The following is a 25,467-nucleotide window of genomic DNA, read 5'->3' on the forward strand; positions in this document are numbered from 1 at the left end:
AACTTGAAGTCAGGGTGCATCCAGGATCTGGTATTGACAAAGAACTGGACACATAACTGCCTCTAATCTTAAACAAATTCTGAAGACTCACCCTCTGCAAACATCTAACAGCTGGATTAAGGCCACATGCAACCTGGAGGCAGGCAAGTTCACCATATTTGCTACTCAAGAGGGTGAGATTTTGGATGAGACTAGCACAAGGAACCACATCAGATGTATACTTATAAGTCAAGGGTTAAGCATAGGGGTTTGGATAACAGTCAATATTTAAACCACTGGACTGTAATAATGTTCTCTATAATACTGTCCCACTGTGAAGTTTCTATATTTAACAACAAATATTAAATTTCCATTAAGTTTTTATCTTGTTGTTTCTGTGTACTGTTTACAGTTACAGACACAAACATGAGGCACAAAGCAGAAGAAGAGTATGAGAAGCTGGAGCATGAGGGCTTTCCCTGTATGGAAAGTGGTCTTTGGCCAAATCCAGAGATCTGTCTACAGGGTCGTGTTCCTCTAGTTGTTGTAATTTCTTACTCCAGTGGGATGACAGACTCTGATAGATTTGACAAGGCACAGCAAATGACTCCAATTTTATCAATTAATGACAGTGACATGCTTGATTTTAATGGTACTACTTTTCAGAATCTGATGTTTCCTTCTGACTAATCCTACAACCCCTTTGACATGAATACACACATTAGCTTTTTTTCTCATTTTTATTTTCTAGACATGGGCAACTGTCAACTGGTATCTGTAGCATAGTACAGAAGAATTCTACACTATCCCCAACATTAAACCCATAGTCTACGAGAACGATATCTCTAGGTCACTCTCTTCAGTGATCTGCTTATCACTAACTCTTCCTCCCCAGGCAGGAGATATGTAAGAGACATACCCTTGGGGAGCAATACCTATCAGAAACTTCATAGTGTGGTGACACTTAAGTTGTCACATGGCATTGTAGCTTGAATTACATCACACTCCTGCCACTGAATTACAATTCCATCTCGCCTGAAGTATGCCAGTTAACTTGCTTGTTAACTCTTGAACTGTTGAACCTGAAAGATTTGAGGCTCAACGTCTCTTACTCCACTGTAGAGTTTGGCAAGTTAACTGGCATACTTCATGCAAGATTGGAGTTGTTCATGTACCTTCAACAAGTAAAATTACTTGTTCAAACATAAATAGCACAGAGAAAGAGCCAGAGGTGACATAAGAATGACACTGTTGAAAAACCTGCATTAAAGCAAAGAAGATGGGGAACCCATTATAAAACTTTTTCTTGTTTTCATTCTTCTGAAAAGACTCATCTAAACTGTGTGTCCAATGTTTTAGTCATAAGATCACCCAACGGTTTGCCACAGAAGTCCATCCTTTCAATGTGATCTATGGTTAGGTCTGTTTGGCATCCTGCATATGCGTACAATATATGGGACTTGGTAGAGGGATTAGTTATTCAAATAACTCTCAAGATTATTCATGATATGAATTGTTGTGTAGTTATCTTCTTAATCGTCAACATTCTTACAAAGGTTCAAGTTGTCTAGTCCAATTTACTAGATTCTTATTTTTACATCCTTATTAACCAGGTGAGTTCTGAGATCTACATTGCATAGGTGTAATTCAAACTTTATATACATTATTTGATGTCAGAGTCACATCTGCCTTAATCAACTATAATACTGGCTACAATTATTGATACAATTCATTTCCCTTGTCAGTCATGCAACATGCCAGTGATGTCCTCTGGCTCTGGGTTCTCAGCTGGAGATCCAGCAAGGCCTTTGCACCCTCTGGGCATATTTGTTGATAGTCTCTGGACTTTATCCTTTCCTCTCATAGATACCATGCCTCTGACATGGGCCTTCTTTTGTTATTTGCAGGTTAACTGCAGGAGTCCAGTCTATGGACTCATTATCGTTTAAAGCATACTTAAATGTTTGTAATAATAAGGTTTCACCCTGCAATACACTTTGTAGATAGCATTAGTTATCATTGCTACCTTGCTTGGTGTTTAGCTAAAGAGGTACAAATTACAGCAAAGCAAAGAAAAAACAACAACTTTAATATCGAAAAAGCAAGAAAAAAGTTAGCGACACAAACATAGCCACATAAGTTACACTACCTTTGATGAAGTGGCCACTCCACACGTTTTTTTGTGAATTTCTTGCATTTTTCTTTTCTCCTTCTTTTGAACAGCAACTTTTGGTACTTCATAAAAGCTACTCCTGGTTTCTCAGTTTGATCGATTTAAGCAACTGTATACAATACAAAAAATAGGCCTTTTGAAAGTGTGTGATAAGGCTTCCTATGTAGAAAATCACTTCCTGCTGTTCCCCTGTAATTCGTGCCACAGCAACCCAATGAAGTGGTGTGATATGCAAACAAGCTATTGTTTACTGAGCACTAACTGCAAGGTAAGTCGCTATGCAACATTTTGGTGTCTCAGAAACCTTTAAACCCATAGGTCTATTTATTAAAGTGATTTTCCAAAATCAGATTTAATATCATATATCTCTGCAGGCCTGAAATGACATGCCACCATCGATGCAACACATTGCTTCAAAATCTCCCATAGGTTCCATCATCTGTGTTGATGACTGTGAATGCCACAGAATATGATTCCAATACTCGCCAGACCATTCAGTGACCCTCTCTGCCCTGTATGGAACTATCTGCAATTGTTAAAGTGGCCAAATGGTAATACTACAAACACTCTGATATAATGCAGTGCAATACATCGACACCACCTCAGAATGTATCACAGTGAGTCACTACACACTTAAAGTAGTCGTGGTGTCGGTGTTGTTAGAAAGGTCAACAATCACTGTTGACGCATAAAATCATCCTCTGTGTTCCTTGTCACACATACACACACACAGCTCATAACAGACAGCTAGGAATATGCCTTCACAGCAGGGCACCAGTCAAGCTTGTTATCAACTGAACCTAAAATTGATCATTACTGTTTTGCTGTTGACTGCGTGAATAAGCAACACAGTTGTCTAGGCCATAATCTCAATTTGTGTGAGGACAAGAGCACTTTCAGTGTCATGTTTCAGGGTTGTAATTAGGATTTTACAGCATATCCCCAATATTTCTCTCACTCCAATTATCTGCTGAGAGGGGCACTTCAGGACTATCTCCATACCTTCCTGCAGATTTGCTCTTTTGATCTTCATGAATTATTTACTTAGTATCTGTATTGATCCCTTACTTGTGTCAATAGTTAAAAGGTGCATATTTGCTAATTAGCCACAGCTAAAAAATAATTAAGCCCTATTCCTGGAATATAGCCATGGACCTTGGGAACCTTGAGACATTATCAATGTTAACATGATTATCAGGGTTAACTGGTGGTGTATGTAAGTCTTTATGTTGAAAACACAAAGTAAGACTAAAATATGATCATCAGACTTCCACAAAAGTTAAATTATTGTTCTCTGTGGCTGGGATGAGCTTAGTCCAATAACTGAGCTGATAAACAAGACATGTAGTAAACAAGAAGCACATAATGTACAATATAAATACAGTATTTAAGAGATAATGATGATGATGATAATGACGAGATGATATAGATCTACACTGGTTTAATGTGGCACACATGAGCTCCGTTTCCTGCTTGAACTGATATACAGAACTAAGACTGATCATCACAATATGCCTCATCTGTCTTGCTATATGTCCGTATGGAACACATCAAAGCCTTCCTTTGGTTTGCTTACTAAGATGACAATGTGTGATACACATCGGCCTTAGCTCAGCTCATTGCTGATAAAAGTCTGACAAACATACACAGAACTCAAATGAAGCAGCTTTATTCTGCAGCACCTCAGGCCTTCTTCAACTGTAACCCTCATCCATCCTTTTAAATCCCACTTGAACAACCTGCCACTCAGGCTTTCTGACAAGTTATACCATATAGATGCCGGTGGATGAACCTTTCCTGAAGTATTCGCTTAAATGACAAAAGAGTTTCCCGAGTCAATATTATTATTTTTATTATTATACAGGAAGAAAAATAGCCTGTATAACTTAAATCAACAGAAAAGGACATAAATGGCAGTTTCACATATTCAACTGGGAGCCACAAGGCCGAAACACAGTGAGTATATAGTGTACAGTGAGTTGTAGCTCAGACAGAATCAAACAAAACTCAGAAATCTTTTCATCAAGATTTTCATTTTTGTGAAATATTATAATTAATGTTTTCAGAAGTTATTTTTCTGATTAATCGTTTGATTTATCACTGACACACTGGGGAATTCTACAAGACATCCTTTATTCCTTCCTTACAATAATTAAAGTGAATCACATTGTCACATTGGTCAACAGACTGGCAAGAACGAAGTTAGAAAGATACAGATAGCTGACTTGTGTTGTAAGTTAGTCAGGTAAGACTATAAATGCCTGCAGACTGAATACTCTTGTCATTAAGTTCAGTAATATTCTGTATTTTAAACCATGAATCTACAGGGCATATAAAAAAGTAAATACATAGAAAATGCAGTACTGTTGTCCCTTTACTGTTTTCTAAAAGATATTTCAAAGACATGTTTCACAGGGTCTGTCAACACATCCAGATATTCAAGTAGCAGACATTACTGCAGATAACCCAGTGATAGTCCACGAAAGCTGTTCTGCGATACATTCCATGGACTATGACAGTAACAGTCAGTTTGGCTTGCAGGGAGTCTCATTGATTGGTATGGTGGTAAAAGGAGGGTTATCTTGTCATGAATGTCAGTTCCTATGCAGCAATGCACATTGACATAGACAGAGGTAATGGTATTGGCTCACCTGATGAGCATCCAGATCGATGATGGTAGCCCTGGAGATGCCTTCCACTCTCTCAAACAGAAACTGGGAGATGAATGGAAAAATATTTGTTTTCTCTCTGAACACGACATATTCACAGTTCAGATTCTTGCTATTAGGTTCCAAAGTAAAACTATTTTGAAACGAAATTACATTTGAGCTGTAGAACAGAAATGTTCACAGAAACCCGGCTGAGGTCATACTTGCCTTTTGAACAGAAGCAGTTGGATGTCTTTCTGTCTCTTATTTTTATTGAACAGGTTACATCTGCATGTAAACATTTTATTCCTTTCTTTTTTGGTTCTCATTTTCTACATAAACTCAAGCTCGTAAAGCATGATGGTGTACCTTCATCAGCTGCACAATATTGAACATCAATGAAACAAGCTTCAAAGCAAGACTATGCAGTGTTTGCTGAACAGCAGCCACTGTGGCTAAACATAATGTGACACCCACTGGCCCAAAAAGATTTCCCATAAACAATCAGTACAAAGGAAGTTACTGTAAAACGATAAATATGTTTTTGTAAATGCCATAGAACACTTGAAAATGACCAAAAAAGATTTAATTTTAAATAGTACATTTGTTCTGGTCGATAGTTGATGCAAGGACTTAATGGGAGTCCCGTGTATCTACCTACCATCTAGCTTACAATTTAAAGTTAGATATCACCTCCACAATGCTAGATGCATGTGCTGTATATGGTCAGATCGCATGGTGCTTCATATGTCCCACAGTAACTGTGTTCATTCTTGCAGTCAGCTTACACACATGGATTTATTGAGCTGGGCTTATGTCCAGGTCACTCGAATCATTATTTTGCTGTGTCTGTTAACTGAATTGGAAACTACAAATGTGTAATAACTGTGTTTATGTTCATTCGTTCACACAGAGCAGTGATCACGGAGAGCAGAAGGTCTGCAGTGTAATGGCTTTGTTTGATGTCCATTACAGAAAAGAGGACGACTACTCAGAGTCTTTCTTCAACTTGCTTCATGGTGTGTTCATTATAATCAACCTCTAAAAGGCATTAGAAACTTGAGGGTGGAAACACAAGCAGCCAGTCACAGTTCTTGCAATTCCCATATGGTATCTGTCATGCCATGTTCTTACATTTTTGGCGATATGCGCATCAGCTAGAGTGTAGAAACCAATGAGCAACGATCATGGGACACCATCTTGGAACACAGTTTACAATCCTCTTAATACATCTGAACCACTGGCAGGAAACTATGAAACAAAGCAATTATTGGTGAAACCAGTGAAAGAGATGGGGGTCAAAATCCATTGTTTCCATACTCTGTGAAAATACATCCCAAATTTCAGATGAAACTTGAAGGAAGCCTGAGCAGTCTTAGTAGTGCAAAATTACCTTTTAAAAACTGTGAAGCCATCCTTTAAGTAATATTAGCTACCATCAGCCACAATGAGCTATGGGCCATATGAGACCAAGTAAGGCTGCAGTAGCTAAAGCAAGAGTGTGTTTCTTGCTTATGAATGTAATTTTTCATTTGTAAGAGGAAGCCTGTGTTATTTCTTCTTTACATAGTCTCACTTTAACAAAATAAAACTCCTGACCCTACATGTGGCCAAGCCAGTGTTTGAATAAATGTTTCCAATGAGCTAACACACAACATCACAACATGTGCACAACATCAGTCTTACCTTGATGGCCAAAGTGATGTCTGCATAGGCACAAAAGCCCCCTCCTCTGTCGCTGGAGCAGTGGTGGAAGCCTCCTCCTGGGAAACAGAAAATCCACTGGCTCAGTGTCAGGGCCATTAGAGAAGCCGAGCAGGTCACTACATATCTGAGAAGTCTATTATTCTAAACGACCATAACTGGCGATTTAAAATAGGCAGTTATTGAGTTTATTGCGGCTTAGAAAAATGGCTGGTGTTCCTCTGTGGTACAACAATGGGTGTATTGACATGAGAATGGACTGTTCAATTGCTCCTACAATGCCTGAAGAGTAGCTATGTAAAGGGATGGAGAGAGAGACTATGAAGAGACTCCTTTTTAAATTGGGATGATAGCCATTCATTAAGGTTAAGAGTTATAGTCCCCTCTGCCCTGCTATGCTCATGTTCATTAAACTATAGTGTGGAGTAGAATATTAATAAAGGCTGGAAAGACGACGGGTGAAATATGATTATCATTTACTGCCTGACTTCCAAAACCAGTCTTTTATACAGCCTCTACGACCTCATGGTGTTGAGACACAATATGCAGATGCCAGACACATCTGAATAGCCTTTATATCTTTATTAAAATCCTGTTTATTGATGCAGAACAATCTTTCGCCCGGATTCATCAACAGAAGGTGTGAAGTAGCTGAGCAAGCAGCAGATACAAAGTGAAAGTCTGATGAGGCTTTTTTGTTCCCTGCTAAGCAAAAACCTTGGGGGTACTCAAACAGCCCACCTACTGATGGCAGCAAGTCAGCAAGGAAATGCAAAAGTAACAAACACCCAAGATCAAGTTCTATCTAGCCTGAAAAATCACACGATCAGCTCCTCTGCAAATGCATAGAGATACTGTATTGAGATGGTGACGATATTGGCAAGAGTGATTTTCTAATGAGTGTCAAAACTGCTCGGAAACTCCAGTGCGAAATTGAGTGTCACACCATGACCTGGATGAAAAAAATGCACTCAAAATCCAACTTTTCTAAGAAGTGAAAGGTAACGCCGCCTGTATCACACATTTCATTCACGTAGCAGGGAAACATATGTGTCATCATATTTCTATTGAATGCTCACTACCAACACAAATGTTCATACTGAGAGTGTCTGCAAAATAAATAAAACTTTTATCTATGTATTTCAGTTGTTTTTCCTACAATATCCACTCCGGACTGAAGCATGATACATGCTTTTATTGTTATATTCAGGCAACTCTAAGATCTTGGTTATGGATAGGTAAGAGAAAGTGTGTATTCTGTTGAAAGAGTCAACACTGACTTGAAGCCTGGGACAAGACATGCTGATTCTTTCTATATTTAAAGAAAAACACTGCCTTTCCCAAATTTTAACAAGTGCTCACATTATATTCCAGGGCTTCAGACCAGTAGTGTCCCTATCACATTATATTTGAAGGGGCAAACTGGTGTTAGACTGGCCCAAATTTCCTGTGATCTGAGTGTTGTAAAAATCAAGAAAACAAAAAAACAGACTTGTGTTTCTATTTCCAAACACTGTTTCCACTTGTCTTCCCATGAGAAAGGATAAAATGAACAGTCCTGATGCTGAGAGTCAAATCTCATGGCCCCATAAGGGTGAAGACTGGCCCTGATGATCACTTTGGTCATGCACTTCACTACATTACCATTTTTCCTGCACCTCACCTTTCCATGGTTGGTTTAGACCAAATCACATAACATGTTGAAAAGTTACAATAAAAATGCGAAACATCATCGTCATCATCATTTTTATTTCTGTGGTTGATGTCATTACTTATTTGTTTCCATTTTTTCAGCTCTTTCTGCTCTGGTATCTTACTTTTCCCCTTCCAGAGATAACCACACTTTACCTACCCCATAACACCCTACCAGAGTGTTTTATTTTTGTAAAATGCTTTATATACCTTTTGTTGCAATGCAATGATACAACAATATAGCCAGAAATGCAGAGATCATCGTGTTTGTTCCGTCTTTGTCATTTGAAATGGCTCCATTCTGTCTGTAGGCATATACAGTTTCTCTGGAGGCAAACCTTAAGTACGCAAACACTCATCAGACACAGACCTGTTAGACACAGAGCCTGTTCATCACACAACAAAACTAAATCCACTAGCAAAAATGGTGTTTGGGCCTCTACAAGTTAGCCAAGTTGTCACTGAACTGTGAGTCTTGGGGACACCTGCTTCACAAGAAGGGGAACTGGTCAAGTGCCACGACTCAGAGTGCCAACCAGGAAGAAAAGGCCAAACCTCCTCTTGCTTATCTGGAGAACTAAAATGGGGAAAATTCAAACTGTTTCCTAAATTTTATCCTGACATGCTGTATGTCCAAAAATGTATGAAGCCAATAGTATGTGAAGTGCATAATGTTTCTGGGGAAACCTTACAGTCATTGAAAGCAGCGAGGTGAAATCAGGAAGCCTCTGCACCTGCACTCACACAGGACCCACTTATCACCCCACACCAGCGCTGGAGGAGATGTAGACTAGAGCTTAACAATATGTTGTTTGAGTGGTTAGTAGAGCACCAATCCATTTGATAACGTGTGAAAATGAAATGCAATTAGTTATACACACTTAATTGCATTTGAGAAACATAAGCATAGTTTACTTTGCAAGATGTCTGCCCTATACCAGCTGAAGTTAGTAGCCATCCCTAAATCCGACTGTTTAGCCGTCTGGCTCGCTAGCTAGTTGTGACTTTTGATAGCATAGCATCCTATTTATTATTGGTAAAGGGGAGCTGTGTTGTAATGTCAACAATGTTTCAGTTTACTAAGGTCACCTGTCTCCAACCAGCAAAGAGTTTCTCAGGAAGTGACAGATATGCACTGAGTGATGCGTCTGAAAGATATATACTACTACACCTATTTATTCACTCTAAAGTTTGTTGAACAATAGTACATGTATAGTGTATGCAGTGCATAGTATGCAATTTTGTATGCAGTGACAGTTGAAGAAGATGGGCATGGCTCTGCAGAGTGACAGGAGAGAGTGTGATGCACTTTAGCAAGAAGCTAAGCATATTAATGATATGCTGGCACAAGAGCCAGCCATTACCAAAGTATGAAAAATGTGCTTTACCGCCAACTGTGCAGGGTCATGCAACATTCGGATGAGGAGAGGAGTGTGAAGAAGACGTTCATGGCTGCGGAGACGAAAGCAGAGAAAGAGGCAAAAAGGTTGCAAGAGCCCCATGATGTCCTGAGCCATGTGAAGCCTTCTTCAGCATGTGTGTGAGAAGACAACAAGATACGAAAAGAACTGCAAGGTGGAAAAAGAATGCAAGATGTAACAATCCAAATTTGTTTCATATAAAAGCTCAACCTCAGTATGAAACTGAGCTTAAGTATGAATTTGAAAAAAATGACACCCTTCAGAAACATGAGAACAGATTTCAGAGAAGCCTCTCAGAGAAGGTATAAGATCTGGAGCTCATCAGAAAGCTATGCTCTGCCAGCGACCACCTGCAAAAGCACAGGGAGATCAAAGTCCTGCAAGAAAACGCAGACCTCTGCCAGGAAACTGCCAAGCTGAAGGTGGAGGTGTTGGAGCAAAAAGGAGGAAAAGAAGCCTGTCCCTAATTCATATGTCCACAAGCGACTGACAGAGGTCAGTGTCCACATCTAAAAACTCCCAAAAATAACAAAGAAGCCTCGAATGTGGAAGAGATTCTACAACTCTGTGGGAACGAGAAAGCAAAAGAAGAATCAAGAAGAGTCCAACTCCAACCGCGACTAAGATACTTCAATTAAATATCAATACAATACATTTAAATAATAAAACTGCTTAAAGAGTTTTATTGGTGTGTAAAGAGTTAAATAGGTGTTTTTACATCACTGGGCTGATGTTTGGGTGTTCATCCAAACACCATCATTTTACTTCCTGTCACTTTTTACGACACAGAATGCTCTGCATTGAAAAGCCCTGAAAACCTATTCACTCAGCTTCTTCCTATCATCGATGAGGTCCTACATGAGGCACAGTGTTCTGCTTAAGTTAGAACAGTTTTGCATATTTAACATGAAAAGAAATTTCTGTAATTCAATTTTTCTCTGTGCTCTTCTAACAAACAATGTCAGTTACAGTCACATACACCAATCAGGGTTTCGCAACATTTAAATGTAAATCTAACAACTGATGGGTTGCTTGGTTACTGTCAGTTAACCTGATCAAATCACACCCTCACAATCCCGATGAAGCAGATTAGTTGAGTATTTGACAGTTCAGCCAAATACCAAAGGATTTTATGTCCAAACTTTAAACATGATTGTTGCTTATTTTCTATGACTATTTAATGCTATCGAGGATTTCACACCATGTTCAGGGGTTTTAAAGAAGCTCTATATGTTGAATCTGTTGGGTCATGTCAAACATCTCACTACTGCTGGTGCCACTGGTCAGATTGTTACCATGGAAACATGGCTCTTAGATTGGATGGACTAACTTCTTCACAATAAGTCAGTCTTTACTGTTGTGAAACTGTCCAACTTTCATTAAACTATTGTAAAAATGAAGAGTGGCCCAACACTACAGACCAGTGTAAAATATCTTTGTGAAACTGACCCCTGGTGTCCTGTTAAAGTCTCAGGTCCTTTTATGGAAGTCCAGAAAACTTTGGCTCTTGTTCTAAGTGAATTAAGTTGTAATTAAATTCTTGAAAGTAAAGGTGAAACATGGACAGCCAGAGTGCACAAATTGGACTTTTTCCTCTCCCAACAGCGATTCTGATCTGTAAACTTGAGGTGTCTCTCAATTCACATCAGATACCATTTTTCCCAAATTTAAAATCTGTGCAGCAGCTACACAAAACTCTTTAATGGGAATTGGTCACATCAGGCTGATAGGACAGTGTCAATATCAGGGCTGATGCCAATCCAGTGGATCGGGTCAGTTCATCCCTGGAGGACAGCATATCAGCAACTGTCAATAAGAACAGCATACCTTGAATAGGAAAAAATGCTGCCGCTGAATCCAGGCAGCAATTACATTTGCTGACAAACATATTTGTCAAAAAAATGTAGTATATAAATGTACTGAGTAGGAGATAAGGTTGAACAATGACAGTTACAGGTATCTCACATATTACAGTTAAATGTATACTAGTTGCAGTGGGATTGGTTGTCTATTTATGGGTGATGGTATCTGTACTAAAAACTCACTTACCTACATTAATAGCCCATCCTCGGTCAACAGCCAGTTTTCCTGCCTGTGGAAGACAAATTATTTTGGTAAAATTTTTACTATCAATCTAGAAGAATGTATTACTATGTATGTATGTATGTATGTATGTATGTATGTATGTATTATTATTATTATTATTATTATTATTATTATTATTACCCTTTCTGAATGATAGAAAATGACCTTTTCCAAATAAATCAGAAAATGCAGCAACAAGTAAATCAAATCAAATAGCTCACCATAAACTGGCTCATGTTTACTGAAGAACAGGAAAAGAACAAAAAAAAAAAAAAAAAAACCTTTATGGATTAGAAATACGTCCCTAAGCAATGCTGCTTTTCAGTTCAGGAGAAAACACACTTCAAATACTGCACGTGTTTACCACAACTTCAGTTTTTCCCATCTGTAAACCTGACCTCCAGCCGTGTAGGGCACACACGGTACATAGCCTTTAAATTTACATACAGACAACAAGAAACATTAAACAATTCCTCCTGGAGGTCTTTGGGTGTTTCTGTCCAGCAGCTGTGTGGTTAAAAAGAAATGTAATCACAGATTTCACTGTGGAGGATTTTTTCCCCATTTCCTTTGGCGGTTTACCGAACATATCTGGAAACACTGGGCCAACAGATAAACTGTTGTTCTTTAAGAAAAAGTTCTGACCTGTAATTTCCCCTCAAATCACAAGTTGTCATCTTTAGACTTGTGCTCTTGTATTGGTCAAACAAAGAGACACATTTTGTAAATACAGCTTTAGAATTGTTGGTACAGTAGGGTTTAGATCCTCTCATTTCACAGTGGAAAAGGAAGCACAGAAGTCTATTACCCAGAATGATTTAAATTGAATTCCTTTAAACATGAATGTTGTTAGTGGAGCACACGTTCACCTGTTCACCTGAATAACAATGTGTGGTAATAGACATTTTCACTTTTTCTCAGAGAATTCTGTTAAAGCCCCACTATCAGTCATACCTACTCCTAAGAGCACAATTCATGAGGAAAGAGAACGACGGGCAGTATTTGTCTCACATGTTGATCACCTAATCCTGATGTGCATGGCTATGCATGAGGTTGGAGTCATTTCGGGCTGGTTGCTCCACTGGCTCATCTTCTTAAGAAACCATTGAGGGCTTATCTAGTACACTTCACAAATAAAGGCCATTCTTGGGAATATAGTTACAAACCCTTCAAACCACTAGCTTGTTCTCAAGGACTGATGGCCAAAATACAATCTAATAAATCATTAATAGCGGAGACACATGAGCTACATTCAAGGAAATGGGGCATGAGAAAATGGAATGAGAGGAATGCTGCTTCATGCACAGATTTCTTTCTAAGGCACATCAAGATTTCTCTCTTGTATGAAAAAGGAGGCTTCTCTTCATGTATTTTGGAGCTCAGCAAGTAGGACGCGTAAGGAGAAGAAATATGAGCTGGGGAGATTGTGTGTAAATGCCAATATGCTCTGTGATGGATGAGTAATAACACACATTAGCATGTATGCACACACTGGTCATGGCTTTGACACTCCGCTCTGCAGAAAACAAACACAAGAGTACCAGGCATATTTTACTATTGCCCTCTAATTTTGTCTGCATGACACCATCAGCCATCACATCCAGAATGCACCTCTTTGCGTGAAAAGACCTTTGGCATGATGCACTGGAAACCAGGCAATGTGACTCTGCATAATACTGATCAGCTTATTGTATGCACATTCAAGTCTGAAGTCATTAGCTTCCTGTATATTTCTTATTCTTCATTTTAGTTTCTCTACCAAGAGTTTCAGTGGGCGGAAATTCAAACAGTCAGCCCAGATCATTTGAGATATTACAGAGAAGAAAAGCAGTGATCATGAAAGTGAAGACAACATAATCACTCTCAGTTTTCTATAGGACATAAAGTCAAGCTACTGTTTTGTGGCATTTAAATAAATAAAAAATATATTACTAATATTTGACAGAATTACAGGGATAAAATCCACTACAGGTACAGTTTTTTAACAAAGGTGTTTGGCAATGTCTGCCTCTACAGATATTCTGTGGTTTCAGACCTATCACAGTCCAATCTACTGAGCAGCCAGATGTCAACCACCACCTTTGACTTAGCACCCTTGCAGACCTTTTCCCTCTATCAAGCCAACCACACCTGCTATGTTACATAGTGAGGACCTCTTTGCTTTTTATATACCTTCTTCACTGGCATACTTCAGGGCTCAGTCCTTGGCCCACTTCTTTTTCCCCTTTTAGTTTTTCTCTTGACTCAAGCATCACACCTCACCCACTGCAAAACAGAAAATCTGTTCAATTTTCAAGTCCAAATCACAACAGTGGTTGTCTCAGGACACTTTCCACAAAGAGCTGGTACAGACCATACTCTTTATCTACAGAGACACAACAATTCCATCATGAGCAAGTACTGGGTGACAGTGGCGAGGAAAAACTTCCTCTTCCTCTCACTCTGACATAATGACAGGTTGAAGAACTTCTACACAGTGGGTTTACCTCTCCAACTGCATGTTGTCTCAACACTGCAAGATCAATCTGATTGCTCCTCATGTCTGGGAAATACACTCTACAAGAAACATCCATTACTATTTACTTTCACTTTCCTTTCAGCAGGTGCCCAACTGATGTACTGCCCAACTTGCAGTACATCACACACCAGCTGAAGCATATAGTGGCCTCGTGCACCCAGATGTGTAACCAACGGAGGTTTCCAGCAAAAGCAGAGTTTTACCTGACAGATAACACAGTGTATGGTGGGCAATGGCCCAGCAAATGTAAATTCAATGGAGCTCCAGCACAGGTAGTGATCTTGGACTGTCGCAGATCTGCAGTGGTACTGGCACACTCTGCACAGAACAGATCCAGGGGGCAATAACTGTGTTTTTTAACTCTAGACACCAAATATTTACTATAATTCACTTGTTCACACACTAAATGGGATTTTTATAATTCCATAACATTAATGAAAAAGATTTCTGTTGCACATGAAATAAAGACAGACTTCTCTGAAATTCTAACCTTGTTAATGATAATGAATTTCAATGGGTAAGTTAAAGAGTATGATGACACACTGAGTTATAGTTCATGTTGAAATACTTAAAAGTAACAGCTGTTTTTGGGGAAATGCTTTAAAATTCTGTAGTTGATGTTCAATTATCACATCTGTGATGTTGACTGTGTGTTGGGGGCTGCATGGGTAATGTGTAATGCACCTGTAGAGCTGTATTACTTGACAAGGACAGTAGTGGCTCATGTCATTATTAGAGAGTGGTCGTCTCTTGAACACAAGCTCTATTTGTACCTCTAACAAATGTGTATGGATAATAGAAGATAGGTGTCGTGTGTTTATTTTATATATACATATATGCATATACATACATATACATATATATACATACATATATACACACACACACACACACACATATACATATATATATACATACATACATACATACATACACACACACACACACATATATACATATATATATGTACACACACACACACACACACACACATATGTATATATATATATATTTTTTTTTTAAATTTAAAGATTTTTCAACTCAGTGCTGAGCTTGTTGCAAACGGAATTTTGTTCGGTGTTCACTTGCTGTCTACTGAATGACAATAAAAGCTGTCTATGTCAATGTCTATGTCTATGTGTGTTAATACTTTCAGCCACAAACATACAGAGGAAATTAGGCTCTCAGATAGCTACCATTATTGTTCCTCCAGTTTGAGTCCGCAAAGGCCTCAACACCTTCCGCTGCACCAGGAAATTAGGCAGAAACAGGAGAGGTGGGATTTCTGTGATGGTGGCCACAACCAGAGACCACTATAGTGAGAAAAAACACAATTATACAGAGTGAATAGAGACCTTTTTCTGTGCTATGACTCTTTACTCAGGAAGCAAACAAAATCACAGATGGACCTCAGGACTGAAAATAAGGTTTAAAAAAAAAAAAAAAAAAAAAAAAAAAAAAAGCATTATGTTTCAATGTGTGCCCACCAGGATTTGGATATAACAGTGGAGAAAGGCTGACTAAAGAAAGACATAATGCTGCCACTGCACAGAGTCCTGAGCCTTGACTCTCACATGAAAATTTGACAGCACAGAATAATGCAAATTCACTGCAGAGTACTGAGGTGCCTCTCTTGAGCCCTCCGAGATTTGGCTCTGTATGCAGCGGTGGGGGGAGAAAATAAATACAAAGTCTTTGAACATGATGGAACTACTGTTATCAGTTCTACTTTTCCTGCGGTAGACACTCCTTTATGAGAGACTTACAACCTCATCTCAGCAGTTCTATACCACTGACTGTATGAAACATCCACAAACAACTGAGCCGCAGCCTCCCAACTCCCCTCTGGAAGGAAAAATACAAACAAAGCAAATATGGATCCCAATCAACTTCTGGGACCAATAAATTAAAAGTGCAAAAACTCTTATTGACTCAGAGGACTCAGAGAGGCGCTTTGCTCTGAATATGCTTGACATGATTGAGTTGAATGTGGAATAATTTGGGATAATCCACTGCATCTTGATGAGGACTCTGTTATGTCACCAAGAGCATTACAACATGAGAAAAATGTCAAATAGAAGGAACATTTAGCACAGAAACTCCCAGAAAACATACTGTTCAGTCTGAATCCCATTAATGCCAATAATAAATTTGAACATAGTGACATCAGATTTTAATAACAAATCAATTAAAAAGCCTGATGATCTCTTGGCTCCTCAGTACTACTGAACGGTGCATGTATAACACGAGGTTTTACACAAGGAGATGTAGAAGGAAAACAAGATGTGAAGAGATGAAGAACTGTGCAGAACATGCCATGCTGTCATAAAGACAAATACAGTAAAGTTTGGCAGTACTGAAGGAAAACAAAGTGACCTTTAATCTGTTTAGGTAGCGTTTGGTGTGAACCACCAACAGATCCTCTTCAGTAGCTTCCAGGGCTTCCACGATGTTCCCATCAGTGATGAACTTCTCCTCTGAGACAAAGGCATTCTGTGATTAGGTCAAACAGGCTTGAGACTGAAAATATGAAAGTATGACACTGTTGTTACACGAAAAACTTTGACTGTGACACCAATTCTACAGACTTTCTAGTCCTACAACAATGAACAGATACAGCCATCTATATCACAACAATTCAGCGTCCTCAGCTTGGTATTAAGTGCATGTGGGTTTTACTAAAATAGCACTGCTGAACCAAGATGTCATCAGTCATCTGAATTGTTATTAGTGAAAAACTCATTTGCATTCCGGAGCCCAGGAGGAGAGGCACTGGAGCCTGAGCAACACATTGGCATGATCAATATTATTTTAGCTCATAATAAATACACCGTACTGGCATGTGGATACATATTTGTCAGCCCATAAGTAACAATGGACGGCAGTGCAGAAATGGCAAACATACAGTATGTCTGAAGTCTTTAGTACACAGTTTGTCCACCAGAGGGCACTGACAAGTGTATTTACTTGGAACCTATTTTTTTTTTTTTTTTTAAATATACAGATGTAAGGGGTCTTCATCAAAACGTTTGACTGTTAAAAAACATAAATGCAGCGTTATTTCAAGAACATCTGTTTTTTTTTCTTAAATATCGTTATCAGTATTGGCCTCAAAGACCCAGTATTAGTCGAGCTCCAGCGCCAACCATAATTCACACACAAGTCACGCACAGACTATACATTAACCCTGCAATTAGGACTGCAGGAGGACATGTTGAGATGATGACCATAACAACGTTAACATGGACATCACATTTCACAAATCTCTCGAGACCCGTGCCAGGTTCGGCAACGCTCTATGCTCAAAAAACCAATCCAACAGTAAAGCCATCTACACTATTACTACATTAAGATTCTGACATTTTGTGCTTAATTTCGGGACTGTTTTGTTTTTTTCTCAGACTACTGGAACACAGGAGGGTTGTTACGCTCTACTGTTTAAGAAAATAAAACATCAGCCTCTGACTTTGAATGTAACACATAGGGCTCATTAAAATCTATTACACAACATACTCCTTTGAAGGATTTTCTAAATATGCTGGTAAATGTGCAATATCATCCACTTTTTATCAATTTCTTGCAAGGGTTTGGTTTTCCTGTGACAGCAGAAGCTCGGTTCTTTATCTGCACTCTTAACTTCTGAAAGTTTTGTGAATTCATTAAGCTGTGTACAGCACTTTCTACAGCAAAGACAATCCATGGTGCAATTTGACAACAGCCTCGTGTGAAGTCTTGCCAGTTAGCCAACGACAGTTTTCCCTTGGCATTGGGCCTCATCTCCTGTACCTGTACACAGTCCCAGAGGGAGTTTTCTCTAATTATCTGTGCTCTATTGCTCTGCAGTTCCCCTCTCCAGCAACTACATCTCACCTCTCCACTCTCTCCTCTTTGTTCTGTATCTCTCTGAACTACTCTGAGGAACTCCAAATACATCAGCTCAGGGAGATGTCCTCCCCGTCTGTTTGTCATTCGCTTACCTTTCAAGAAGTGAATGACTTTCCCCCACTTCCCTGCATCAAATGGATGGAGCTTTTCAAGGCCCATGAAGGTGATGTTATAGTCTGGGTGGTACACAATGGGCATGCATGTTCGTGGGATGTCGGTGTACAACTGACTGTGGTGAAAGCTGAAAGAAAGTCAAAAAAAAAAAAGCTGTTCAATACAACACTGCTGCATTACATTTACATGTGGTGATTTCCCCAGTGGTCTAATAAGCACTACTGGAACTGTCATGCCTGTGCTGCTCACCTCCTTTTCCCTTCATTATCTTCTTTGTGAGACATGTTTTTCAGGCATTGCTTCTTTCATCTGGGGAGAAGAGTAAAGATCACCAACTGACAATGAAAATCATTAATTTGTAACTACTGAAACTATTGACAGCAACTCTCATGACAAATAATTATGATTAAATATTATATCGAAAAAAGGATGATTTAATTTAGCAGCCTGAGTGCAGAAATGACATTATATCCAAATTACTGCATAACAAGAATGGGGGACGATGAACTACATGAATCAGAACAGGCTGGCTCGGTTGGCGCATGCGCAGTGCCATGTGTGTATTTCCAACGACGCAACGACATAAGGATAGGTGTCAGCGGACACACTGCGTCCGAACACGAGAGTGGATGCCTTGAATGATTGGGCCCAGGTCGTTTAAGCGCTGAAGAGAAGCTGTTTCATACACCGCTACTGAAAAACCAGCCTGGAACCGTTTTGGTGAACAGAAAAACTTGCGACGGCCGACGTGACTCACCTGCTACTGTATGTGGAATAACGCTGGTCACCGAATCGCCGCTGGAAATAAATAGTCTCTGGAGACTGTCAGTGTCTGTCCTCCCCGACAGGAGACAGCTTGGGTTATTAGTCAATAGCTCGTTAATAAAAGGAAAACGTCTTTACTTTACACGGATTCTTTGACTGTACCCTTTTTCCCTCCTGTTCCACTGCAGCGTAGAATGCGTACGTAGGATGTGCGCAAGCTCTGTCAGTTACGTTGTTAGCGCACACGGAGATTTAAAGCGAAATAAACGCGCTCCAAAACGCTTTCACTTTCACTTACAAATGTAAACGGCACAATGCAGTTATTCCCCCTGAAGTGTAGTGTGGAAGTACAGAGAAGATAAAGTATCATGTTATTAAAATATTAAAGTAAGGTGCAAGTAAATGTTTCCACCACTGATGATAGTGGCCCATGGCAAAAATGCATTTATTTAACCCAATTCTAAGTAATTAAATCTTATTTAACAGGCCTAACCATGTATATAATTATAATACAGTGTGTAATTTCATAAGGGCTCCACTAGTCCCTGCCTGCCTTTTGTCATTTTTCTATTTGTAGTACAGCACACATTTCCATATAAGCTACTAATCTGTATTAAATAAGCAGTCACAGAGCTTGTAATATTTGTAAGCTACTTAATCAGTTTCACCTCCCCACATATTTCCCATCCATTCATATTTGTCTCGCATATTTCATTTTGTTTTTCCTTGCACAGCTACAGCACTTTTGCAGGGTGCAGCAGAGGAACAGTTTCACCAGCTGGATCATCAAAGTTTCACCTTATGACAGAATGTGCAGTGAGGATTTAGCAAGGGAGAAAGAAGAATACAATGCTTTTACTTTTACTTCAGCAACACACCGAATGTTCCCACAGGGATCAATAAAGTTTTATCTCATCTGATTTCAGTATGTGCAATAATGTGCCATTCCCCATAAGAACTCCCCTGAATGCTCTTTTGTAACAGAGTGAATTCACTCAGCATAGTTTTCACCACTGCAATGCAGGCACAGACAGGCAAAATGTTACCTGTAATTCCTGTGAATTGGATGACTCTGTAATCCTGCCCATTGGCAGCTGAAGAGGCAGATATCTATAAATAGCATAATATGTTAATGCGTGTGTACGGCGGTAGAGATGGTCTGCCTCTGAAGTGAGGACAAGCATGATCTCTCTGCTGGACTGAAAATCTGAAAAAACTCAGTTATTTTCCTGTCTGCAGGACAGTGAAACAACAGTAACCTTACTGTGGCCTGTGGTATATTTTTAGCTCATGTTCAGTCCCTATACGAGGAGTGGAAAATACTGCATATGGATAATTGCTGTGATATTCATACACAGTGCTGGAAAAAAAAAAAAGAAAAAACTAACCAGTGCCTCAATACTTAAGGCTTTAAACTGGCAAAAACAAATCATTTATTTTGTTTGCTTTAACCTTTGACCTTGTCTTTGCAGTTTTGAATTGTCTATTCAACAGAATACCCCATTGCCATAGAAATGCTTAGTTAAAGTTAGATAAGTAATATGGCTTAGTAAACTGAGCTTATGTGACATGATGAAACGGACATAAAATCACACACATCTACCAAAATGCTAAGAATATCACAATAAAGTATACATTTATTTCCGTTGTCGCTCCAATATTGTTTCAGGTCCAAAAAAAAATAGTCTTTCAAATTATTTATTCAGCCAACTGTCATACTTTTCAAAGTTGTGTATAGGAACAAACTTCTTTGAAGGATTTTAAGGTCTGTCTCCATGCTGGGGCCTAGGGTATGTAGTACCATTATTTCCTTCACCGTCATACCACTGAAAATAAATCCTGGATCCAAACCAAACTTAAGCGAGCTAAGCTTAAACACTGGTGAAGTTTACTTCACTTGTGTCATTTTGTCAGCTTTGTTTGAGTCTGTAGGTGCAATCTCACACATCTATGCACATATTATACATATTGTAGTTCATGGAAAAATGGGAAGTTTAGTGTTACATGGCTGCAGTATTTCACCTTGGCACCATGCACTGTATCTTTTAATGTCTGATGGTTTGAGGGAGTGCGGTTTATAATATTCATGATGATAGAATATGTAGTCTGGTTCAGACATGCACGTGACTAACATGCAGGGGTTGGTAGTTACACATTACAAGTAAAGCATATGAGTAAAAAAAGTTGTTTTTTTTTTTAAAGGAAAGGAAACTTTGCTTGTTCTTTTCTTTTATTAAACCGTACTTCTACTCTTGACTCCAGTATATTGTTTGATCCAATAATCTACTTTTTACTTTGCTATGTTTGCCATTTATACCTTTGTAACAACTAGTAACAACTAGTGTGGGATTGAGTGTAGGTGCACAGAGTGCATGAAGAGCACCTGTGCTGCAGGTGAGTTGTCAGCTGCCTGGAAGAAATGCATTACTTGTCTTATGAGCACAATGCGATGGTGACAGCGCAAAACCATAGACTGCACAAAACATGGATGTGGTCTCTGTAATGCCACGTAAAGGTTTGTGAAGAGCCATTGCTCAGTGTCAGTGACTCTGGCTGTTGCTATCTTGGTAGTGCCTGACTCCACCAAACTCACAGCTAATCAAAACAAGGGCAAAGAGATGGAGTGTGCATGGAGGTGAAGTGGGCGGAATGGAGCCAGGTTGCTGAAACCTAGTGGCTAGCTGTCACTCAAAGAGACCATGTCCATAAATCTGCAGAATTTTAAGCCTTAATGTAATTGAAACAAGTGACTTATATAAAAATTCACCCCAGTACAGTTCTCATGAACTGGGAAATTAGAGAGACCAAAACATTTTTTTGTATCACGCTGTAAACATGTTTCATTTCGCTGTAAAGCTGGGCAATTTAATATGGAGGTCTATGGGGATTTACTCACTTTTGGAGCCAGCCTCAAGTAGCCATTTGAGGAATTGCAGTTTTTGTTACATCCCAGTTGACTTGATTTTTCAGCCTTGGAAGATGAGCAAAACCCAGAACAAGAGGCAGCTTCTAGCATCAATCCCTGTGGACGGGCAACATTTTTCATATCAAAATCTAAAGAAGACAGCAGTTACATGATGAAGAGCTTGCTGTGCCTCCCAAAAATACTGAAATCTCCAATTCTAAAAACTCCTAACCTTCACAAGCACATTTAAGTAAGTTGCACATACTGCAGGTGAAAATGTAGTTAGCTAGCTAATGTTAGATGTGTAACATTAATCTTTGATTTAATGATAATGACATTAACTTACCTTGTTGCTAGGGGACTGCTGGCCTTTTAAATTGGTTTACTTTAGGGGCAGTTCCCCTAATATGATGTCAACTTCACACTAACATTAAAGATTCATAGGTTTTAATGATAAGTACAATTTTATTTTGTACTTGCCCAATATCACAATGCAAGGTAGCTTGTACTTTGAGTAATTTAGTAAGCTGATTTTTTATTTTTTAATCTTTGATCCTTCTTTGCCACTGTTTCTTCACTATTTTTTTAATACTTGCTGGCTGTAACAACTTAATTTACCGGCCGTGAGATCAATAAAGTTTTATCTTATCGTATCTTATTAACAAGGTACCCGTGGGAACACTCAGTTAATTTTACATTTAATTGAGTAGATTGCACAATTGATAATTTTCCTTTCTATTGAGCAATTTATATGGGAGTAATTGTACTTTACTTGAGTATAGATTCACAGTACCCACCACTGCCAAAATAAATTCTGCATTGCTGACTAGAAGAGTGAAATCAACTTGTTTTTCATTCTGTGTCAGCAGTATTGTATTTCTTGGCATTTAGAAGGCTTTAAAGACATCAGTATTGTGACATCACACTGGTGGGTCTCACCACACCACATTTAAATATCAGAGGAATCCAGACATGTCTTTAATGTCAGTGTTGTAATAGGAAGTAGTTCATTGCACATACATGTGCATATTGCCAATTCTACCTCCAAATATTGCCACGACCAGTGAAACACACCTTATTCCACATGAGGTTTTGATATTACTGTTTTCAGCTGCATAAATATTCTTTTGGCCTGCCAGCAGTAATTTGGTTTTTCTACCTCAGCAGTAGTGATTTACACTGTAAGGTCCACATCTGACATGAATTGGATGGTCTGCTAGGGGCAATAAACACCTCACCAACAATACTGAGCATCTGTTACCATAGCGACTGTCAAAGTAGATATGACAGCCACCCATTCTCGCCGATATGAGAGAGAACAAATGAATTAAAAATCCTGCTGTTGAAGTGGAGAGGCTGATTGTATGACTGGATTATCGGTGAAGCCTCTAAAGTAAAACAACTAACCTGATTTCATCAATCTTCATTCACCGTATTTTGTGTGGTGAGGTTGTGATGTCTCCATATGGACAAAGCAATCTCTCCTGGCTGCTGTGTAGACGGATGAGAAAGCAGCCTCTCAAGAGTCTTCAGAGAGGTATTTGCAGATCCAAACACACTGTTTCCATCAGCGCCGCTAAAGCCAGAAGGAGCAATTATCTCAGCCAGGAATTGAATATTTCCTTAACACTGATTCATGGGATGATTTCTCAGACCAAGGTGATTGTTTAAAGCACTGGAAAATGCTTCAGGCTTTAGGCAACACATTGTACGTTATTAGAGAAGATAGGTAGGATTACAGAAAGATGTTATAGTTTAAGTGACCTTAAAGCCTGCTTAGAAAGAGTTAACTTTTCCAGTATTAAGCTTTAGCCTTCCAGATATTGCTGTCTAGTGTGTTAATGTTCATTTTTGATTGTTAGCTGTTACCTAAAGCCTAAATCTGGTGCTGTGTGGTCTGACTGAGGTTGTTACAAGTGCATTGTAATATTACGACATTGTCTTTTTCAGTTGCTAATTTCTGAGCCTAATGTTATTCTCTTGGAGTTCAAGTATATACAAACTGACTTCAAAATATCCTCATAATAAAGTCGTTATACAGCAAAATGCTCCTTGGGCTAAAAACGATCAATAAATTCTGTTCTTAGAGCAGCATCACAAAATCAGCTGGTTTGTTTATGGCACTGGTGGTTTATGTAATTAAGAGACGTCAGAGAGGAAGGAGATGAGTTATGTGTGAGTCATGGCAACATTTTTTGTTTGGTTTTGAGCTCATCCATATGCATGATCAAAAGAATGTTGTGATGATGTGCCAGTACGTTTTAAGGCACACAGCGTGTAACCATTAATTCCAGCCGCAGATTTCCATCACATTTAAACTCCTTTCCATCTTCTCTAAATTTTAATCTAATTGTGCCTTAAAAAAAAGCAAAACTTCTGTGGTTGTGATTATAGATCTGATGACTGAATTAGTCATGGTTTTATCGTCATATAGAAAATATAGAAAGAGCAGAGAAGGAGGGATGCTGCTTGGAGCAGTACATAATGTATCACTCATATTTCAAATTGTAAAACAGATATTTAGTAGTGCTTGCTATGCTTGCATTGTTCTGATTTGCAGTGAAGCTGTCTGTCTCAGTCCTATATGCTTCAGAGTTTTTGGACTCCAAGATGGAGCACTCAGGAAAGACAGACTACAGTTTATTTCTACTCACACAATGCCTCTCAGTTTTCCATCTGCTCGGGCTGATGTAAGCGTCATCTGATACCCAGAGCCAGGCAGGGATCTCATGAAATGCTGCCTTTATCGTTGTTTGTCTTGCCATTCTGCCAGCCCTCTGTTGTGGTCCTTTAGGTGCCAAACCCAAACTCATGCAGTATACAGATCATCAGTAGATAAGAGTCCATGTTCTGACTAGTCTCCTATCTTTTCAGGCTGTAGATGGCAGCTGAAGATTGATGTGAAAGATGCATCTTAGACTTGAGCTAAACTCAGGCTCAGGACAGCAGAGTTACTCTGCCTGCTCATCTATTGATAGGTTTAATGGGGGAAAGGTCACAGGGCTTCAACAGTACCAAATTACAGGAGGAAGCATAAACTACAGGGGGATTGTATTTACTGCATAATTCAATTAAAATGCAATAATGTGTAGTTTTTTTTGTGTGATCATACTGTAGCATCATTCAATTTTGTTTGAAGAAGATGAGAAAATCAGTGTCAAAACTGTCAGTGAGTGGCTTTCACCTCATTCATCTGTGCCCAGGTCAAATTGAGTCTTTTCTAATAGTACCTCTGGGGGCGCCCAAGCCAAAATTTAAAAAGATCTACACACAGTGGCTTTAAACGTTCATTGAAATGAAGCAAAGAAACATGTTATACATGCATTAGTAGGGATGTAACGATTTACCAAATCTTGCGATATCATGATAGAAATATGGCTCAATGCCGTCATGGGACTGTGACGCTAACATGATGTTACATGGTTATTTGTTATATCTCATTGTTGAAAATTTTATCGTTTTTGTTTGAACAGCAGTGGGAGCAATCATGGAAGTCAGACTCTCGTCATCCTTTGTGTGTAAGCCAAGTGCTGCTAAAAGTAAAGCAAACAAGGGAGTTACAGATGGATGTGCCGATA

General features: G+C 39.0%; 1 protein-coding gene across 1 annotated transcript in view; it reads right to left on the minus strand.

The window, feature by feature from the left end:
- The window catches only part of hdac11 (histone deacetylase 11), a 31,846-nt gene extending 12,634 nt beyond the window's left edge, over positions 1-19,212 (minus strand). The window contains exons 1-8 of the mRNA XM_076750738.1: positions 18,977-19,212; positions 18,469-18,528; positions 18,198-18,346; positions 16,597-16,697; positions 15,417-15,533; positions 11,667-11,709; positions 6,487-6,563; positions 4,804-4,866 (exon numbers count right to left, since the gene is read on the minus strand). Coding sequence (XP_076606853.1) covers positions 4,804-4,866; positions 6,487-6,563; positions 11,667-11,709; positions 15,417-15,533; positions 16,597-16,697; positions 18,198-18,346; positions 18,469-18,503 — 585 coding nt within the window. The 5' untranslated portion in view covers positions 18,504-18,528; positions 18,977-19,212. The remainder of the gene's footprint in view (positions 1-4,803; positions 4,867-6,486; positions 6,564-11,666; positions 11,710-15,416; positions 15,534-16,596; positions 16,698-18,197; positions 18,347-18,468; positions 18,529-18,976) is intronic.
- Positions 19,213-25,467: the final 6,255 nt, after the last annotated feature.

This window comes from Chaetodon auriga, chromosome 2 (assembly GCF_051107435.1).
Source record: "Chaetodon auriga isolate fChaAug3 chromosome 2, fChaAug3.hap1, whole genome shotgun sequence".
In the NCBI taxonomy this organism is placed as follows: domain Eukaryota; kingdom Metazoa; phylum Chordata; class Actinopteri; order Chaetodontiformes; family Chaetodontidae; genus Chaetodon; species Chaetodon auriga.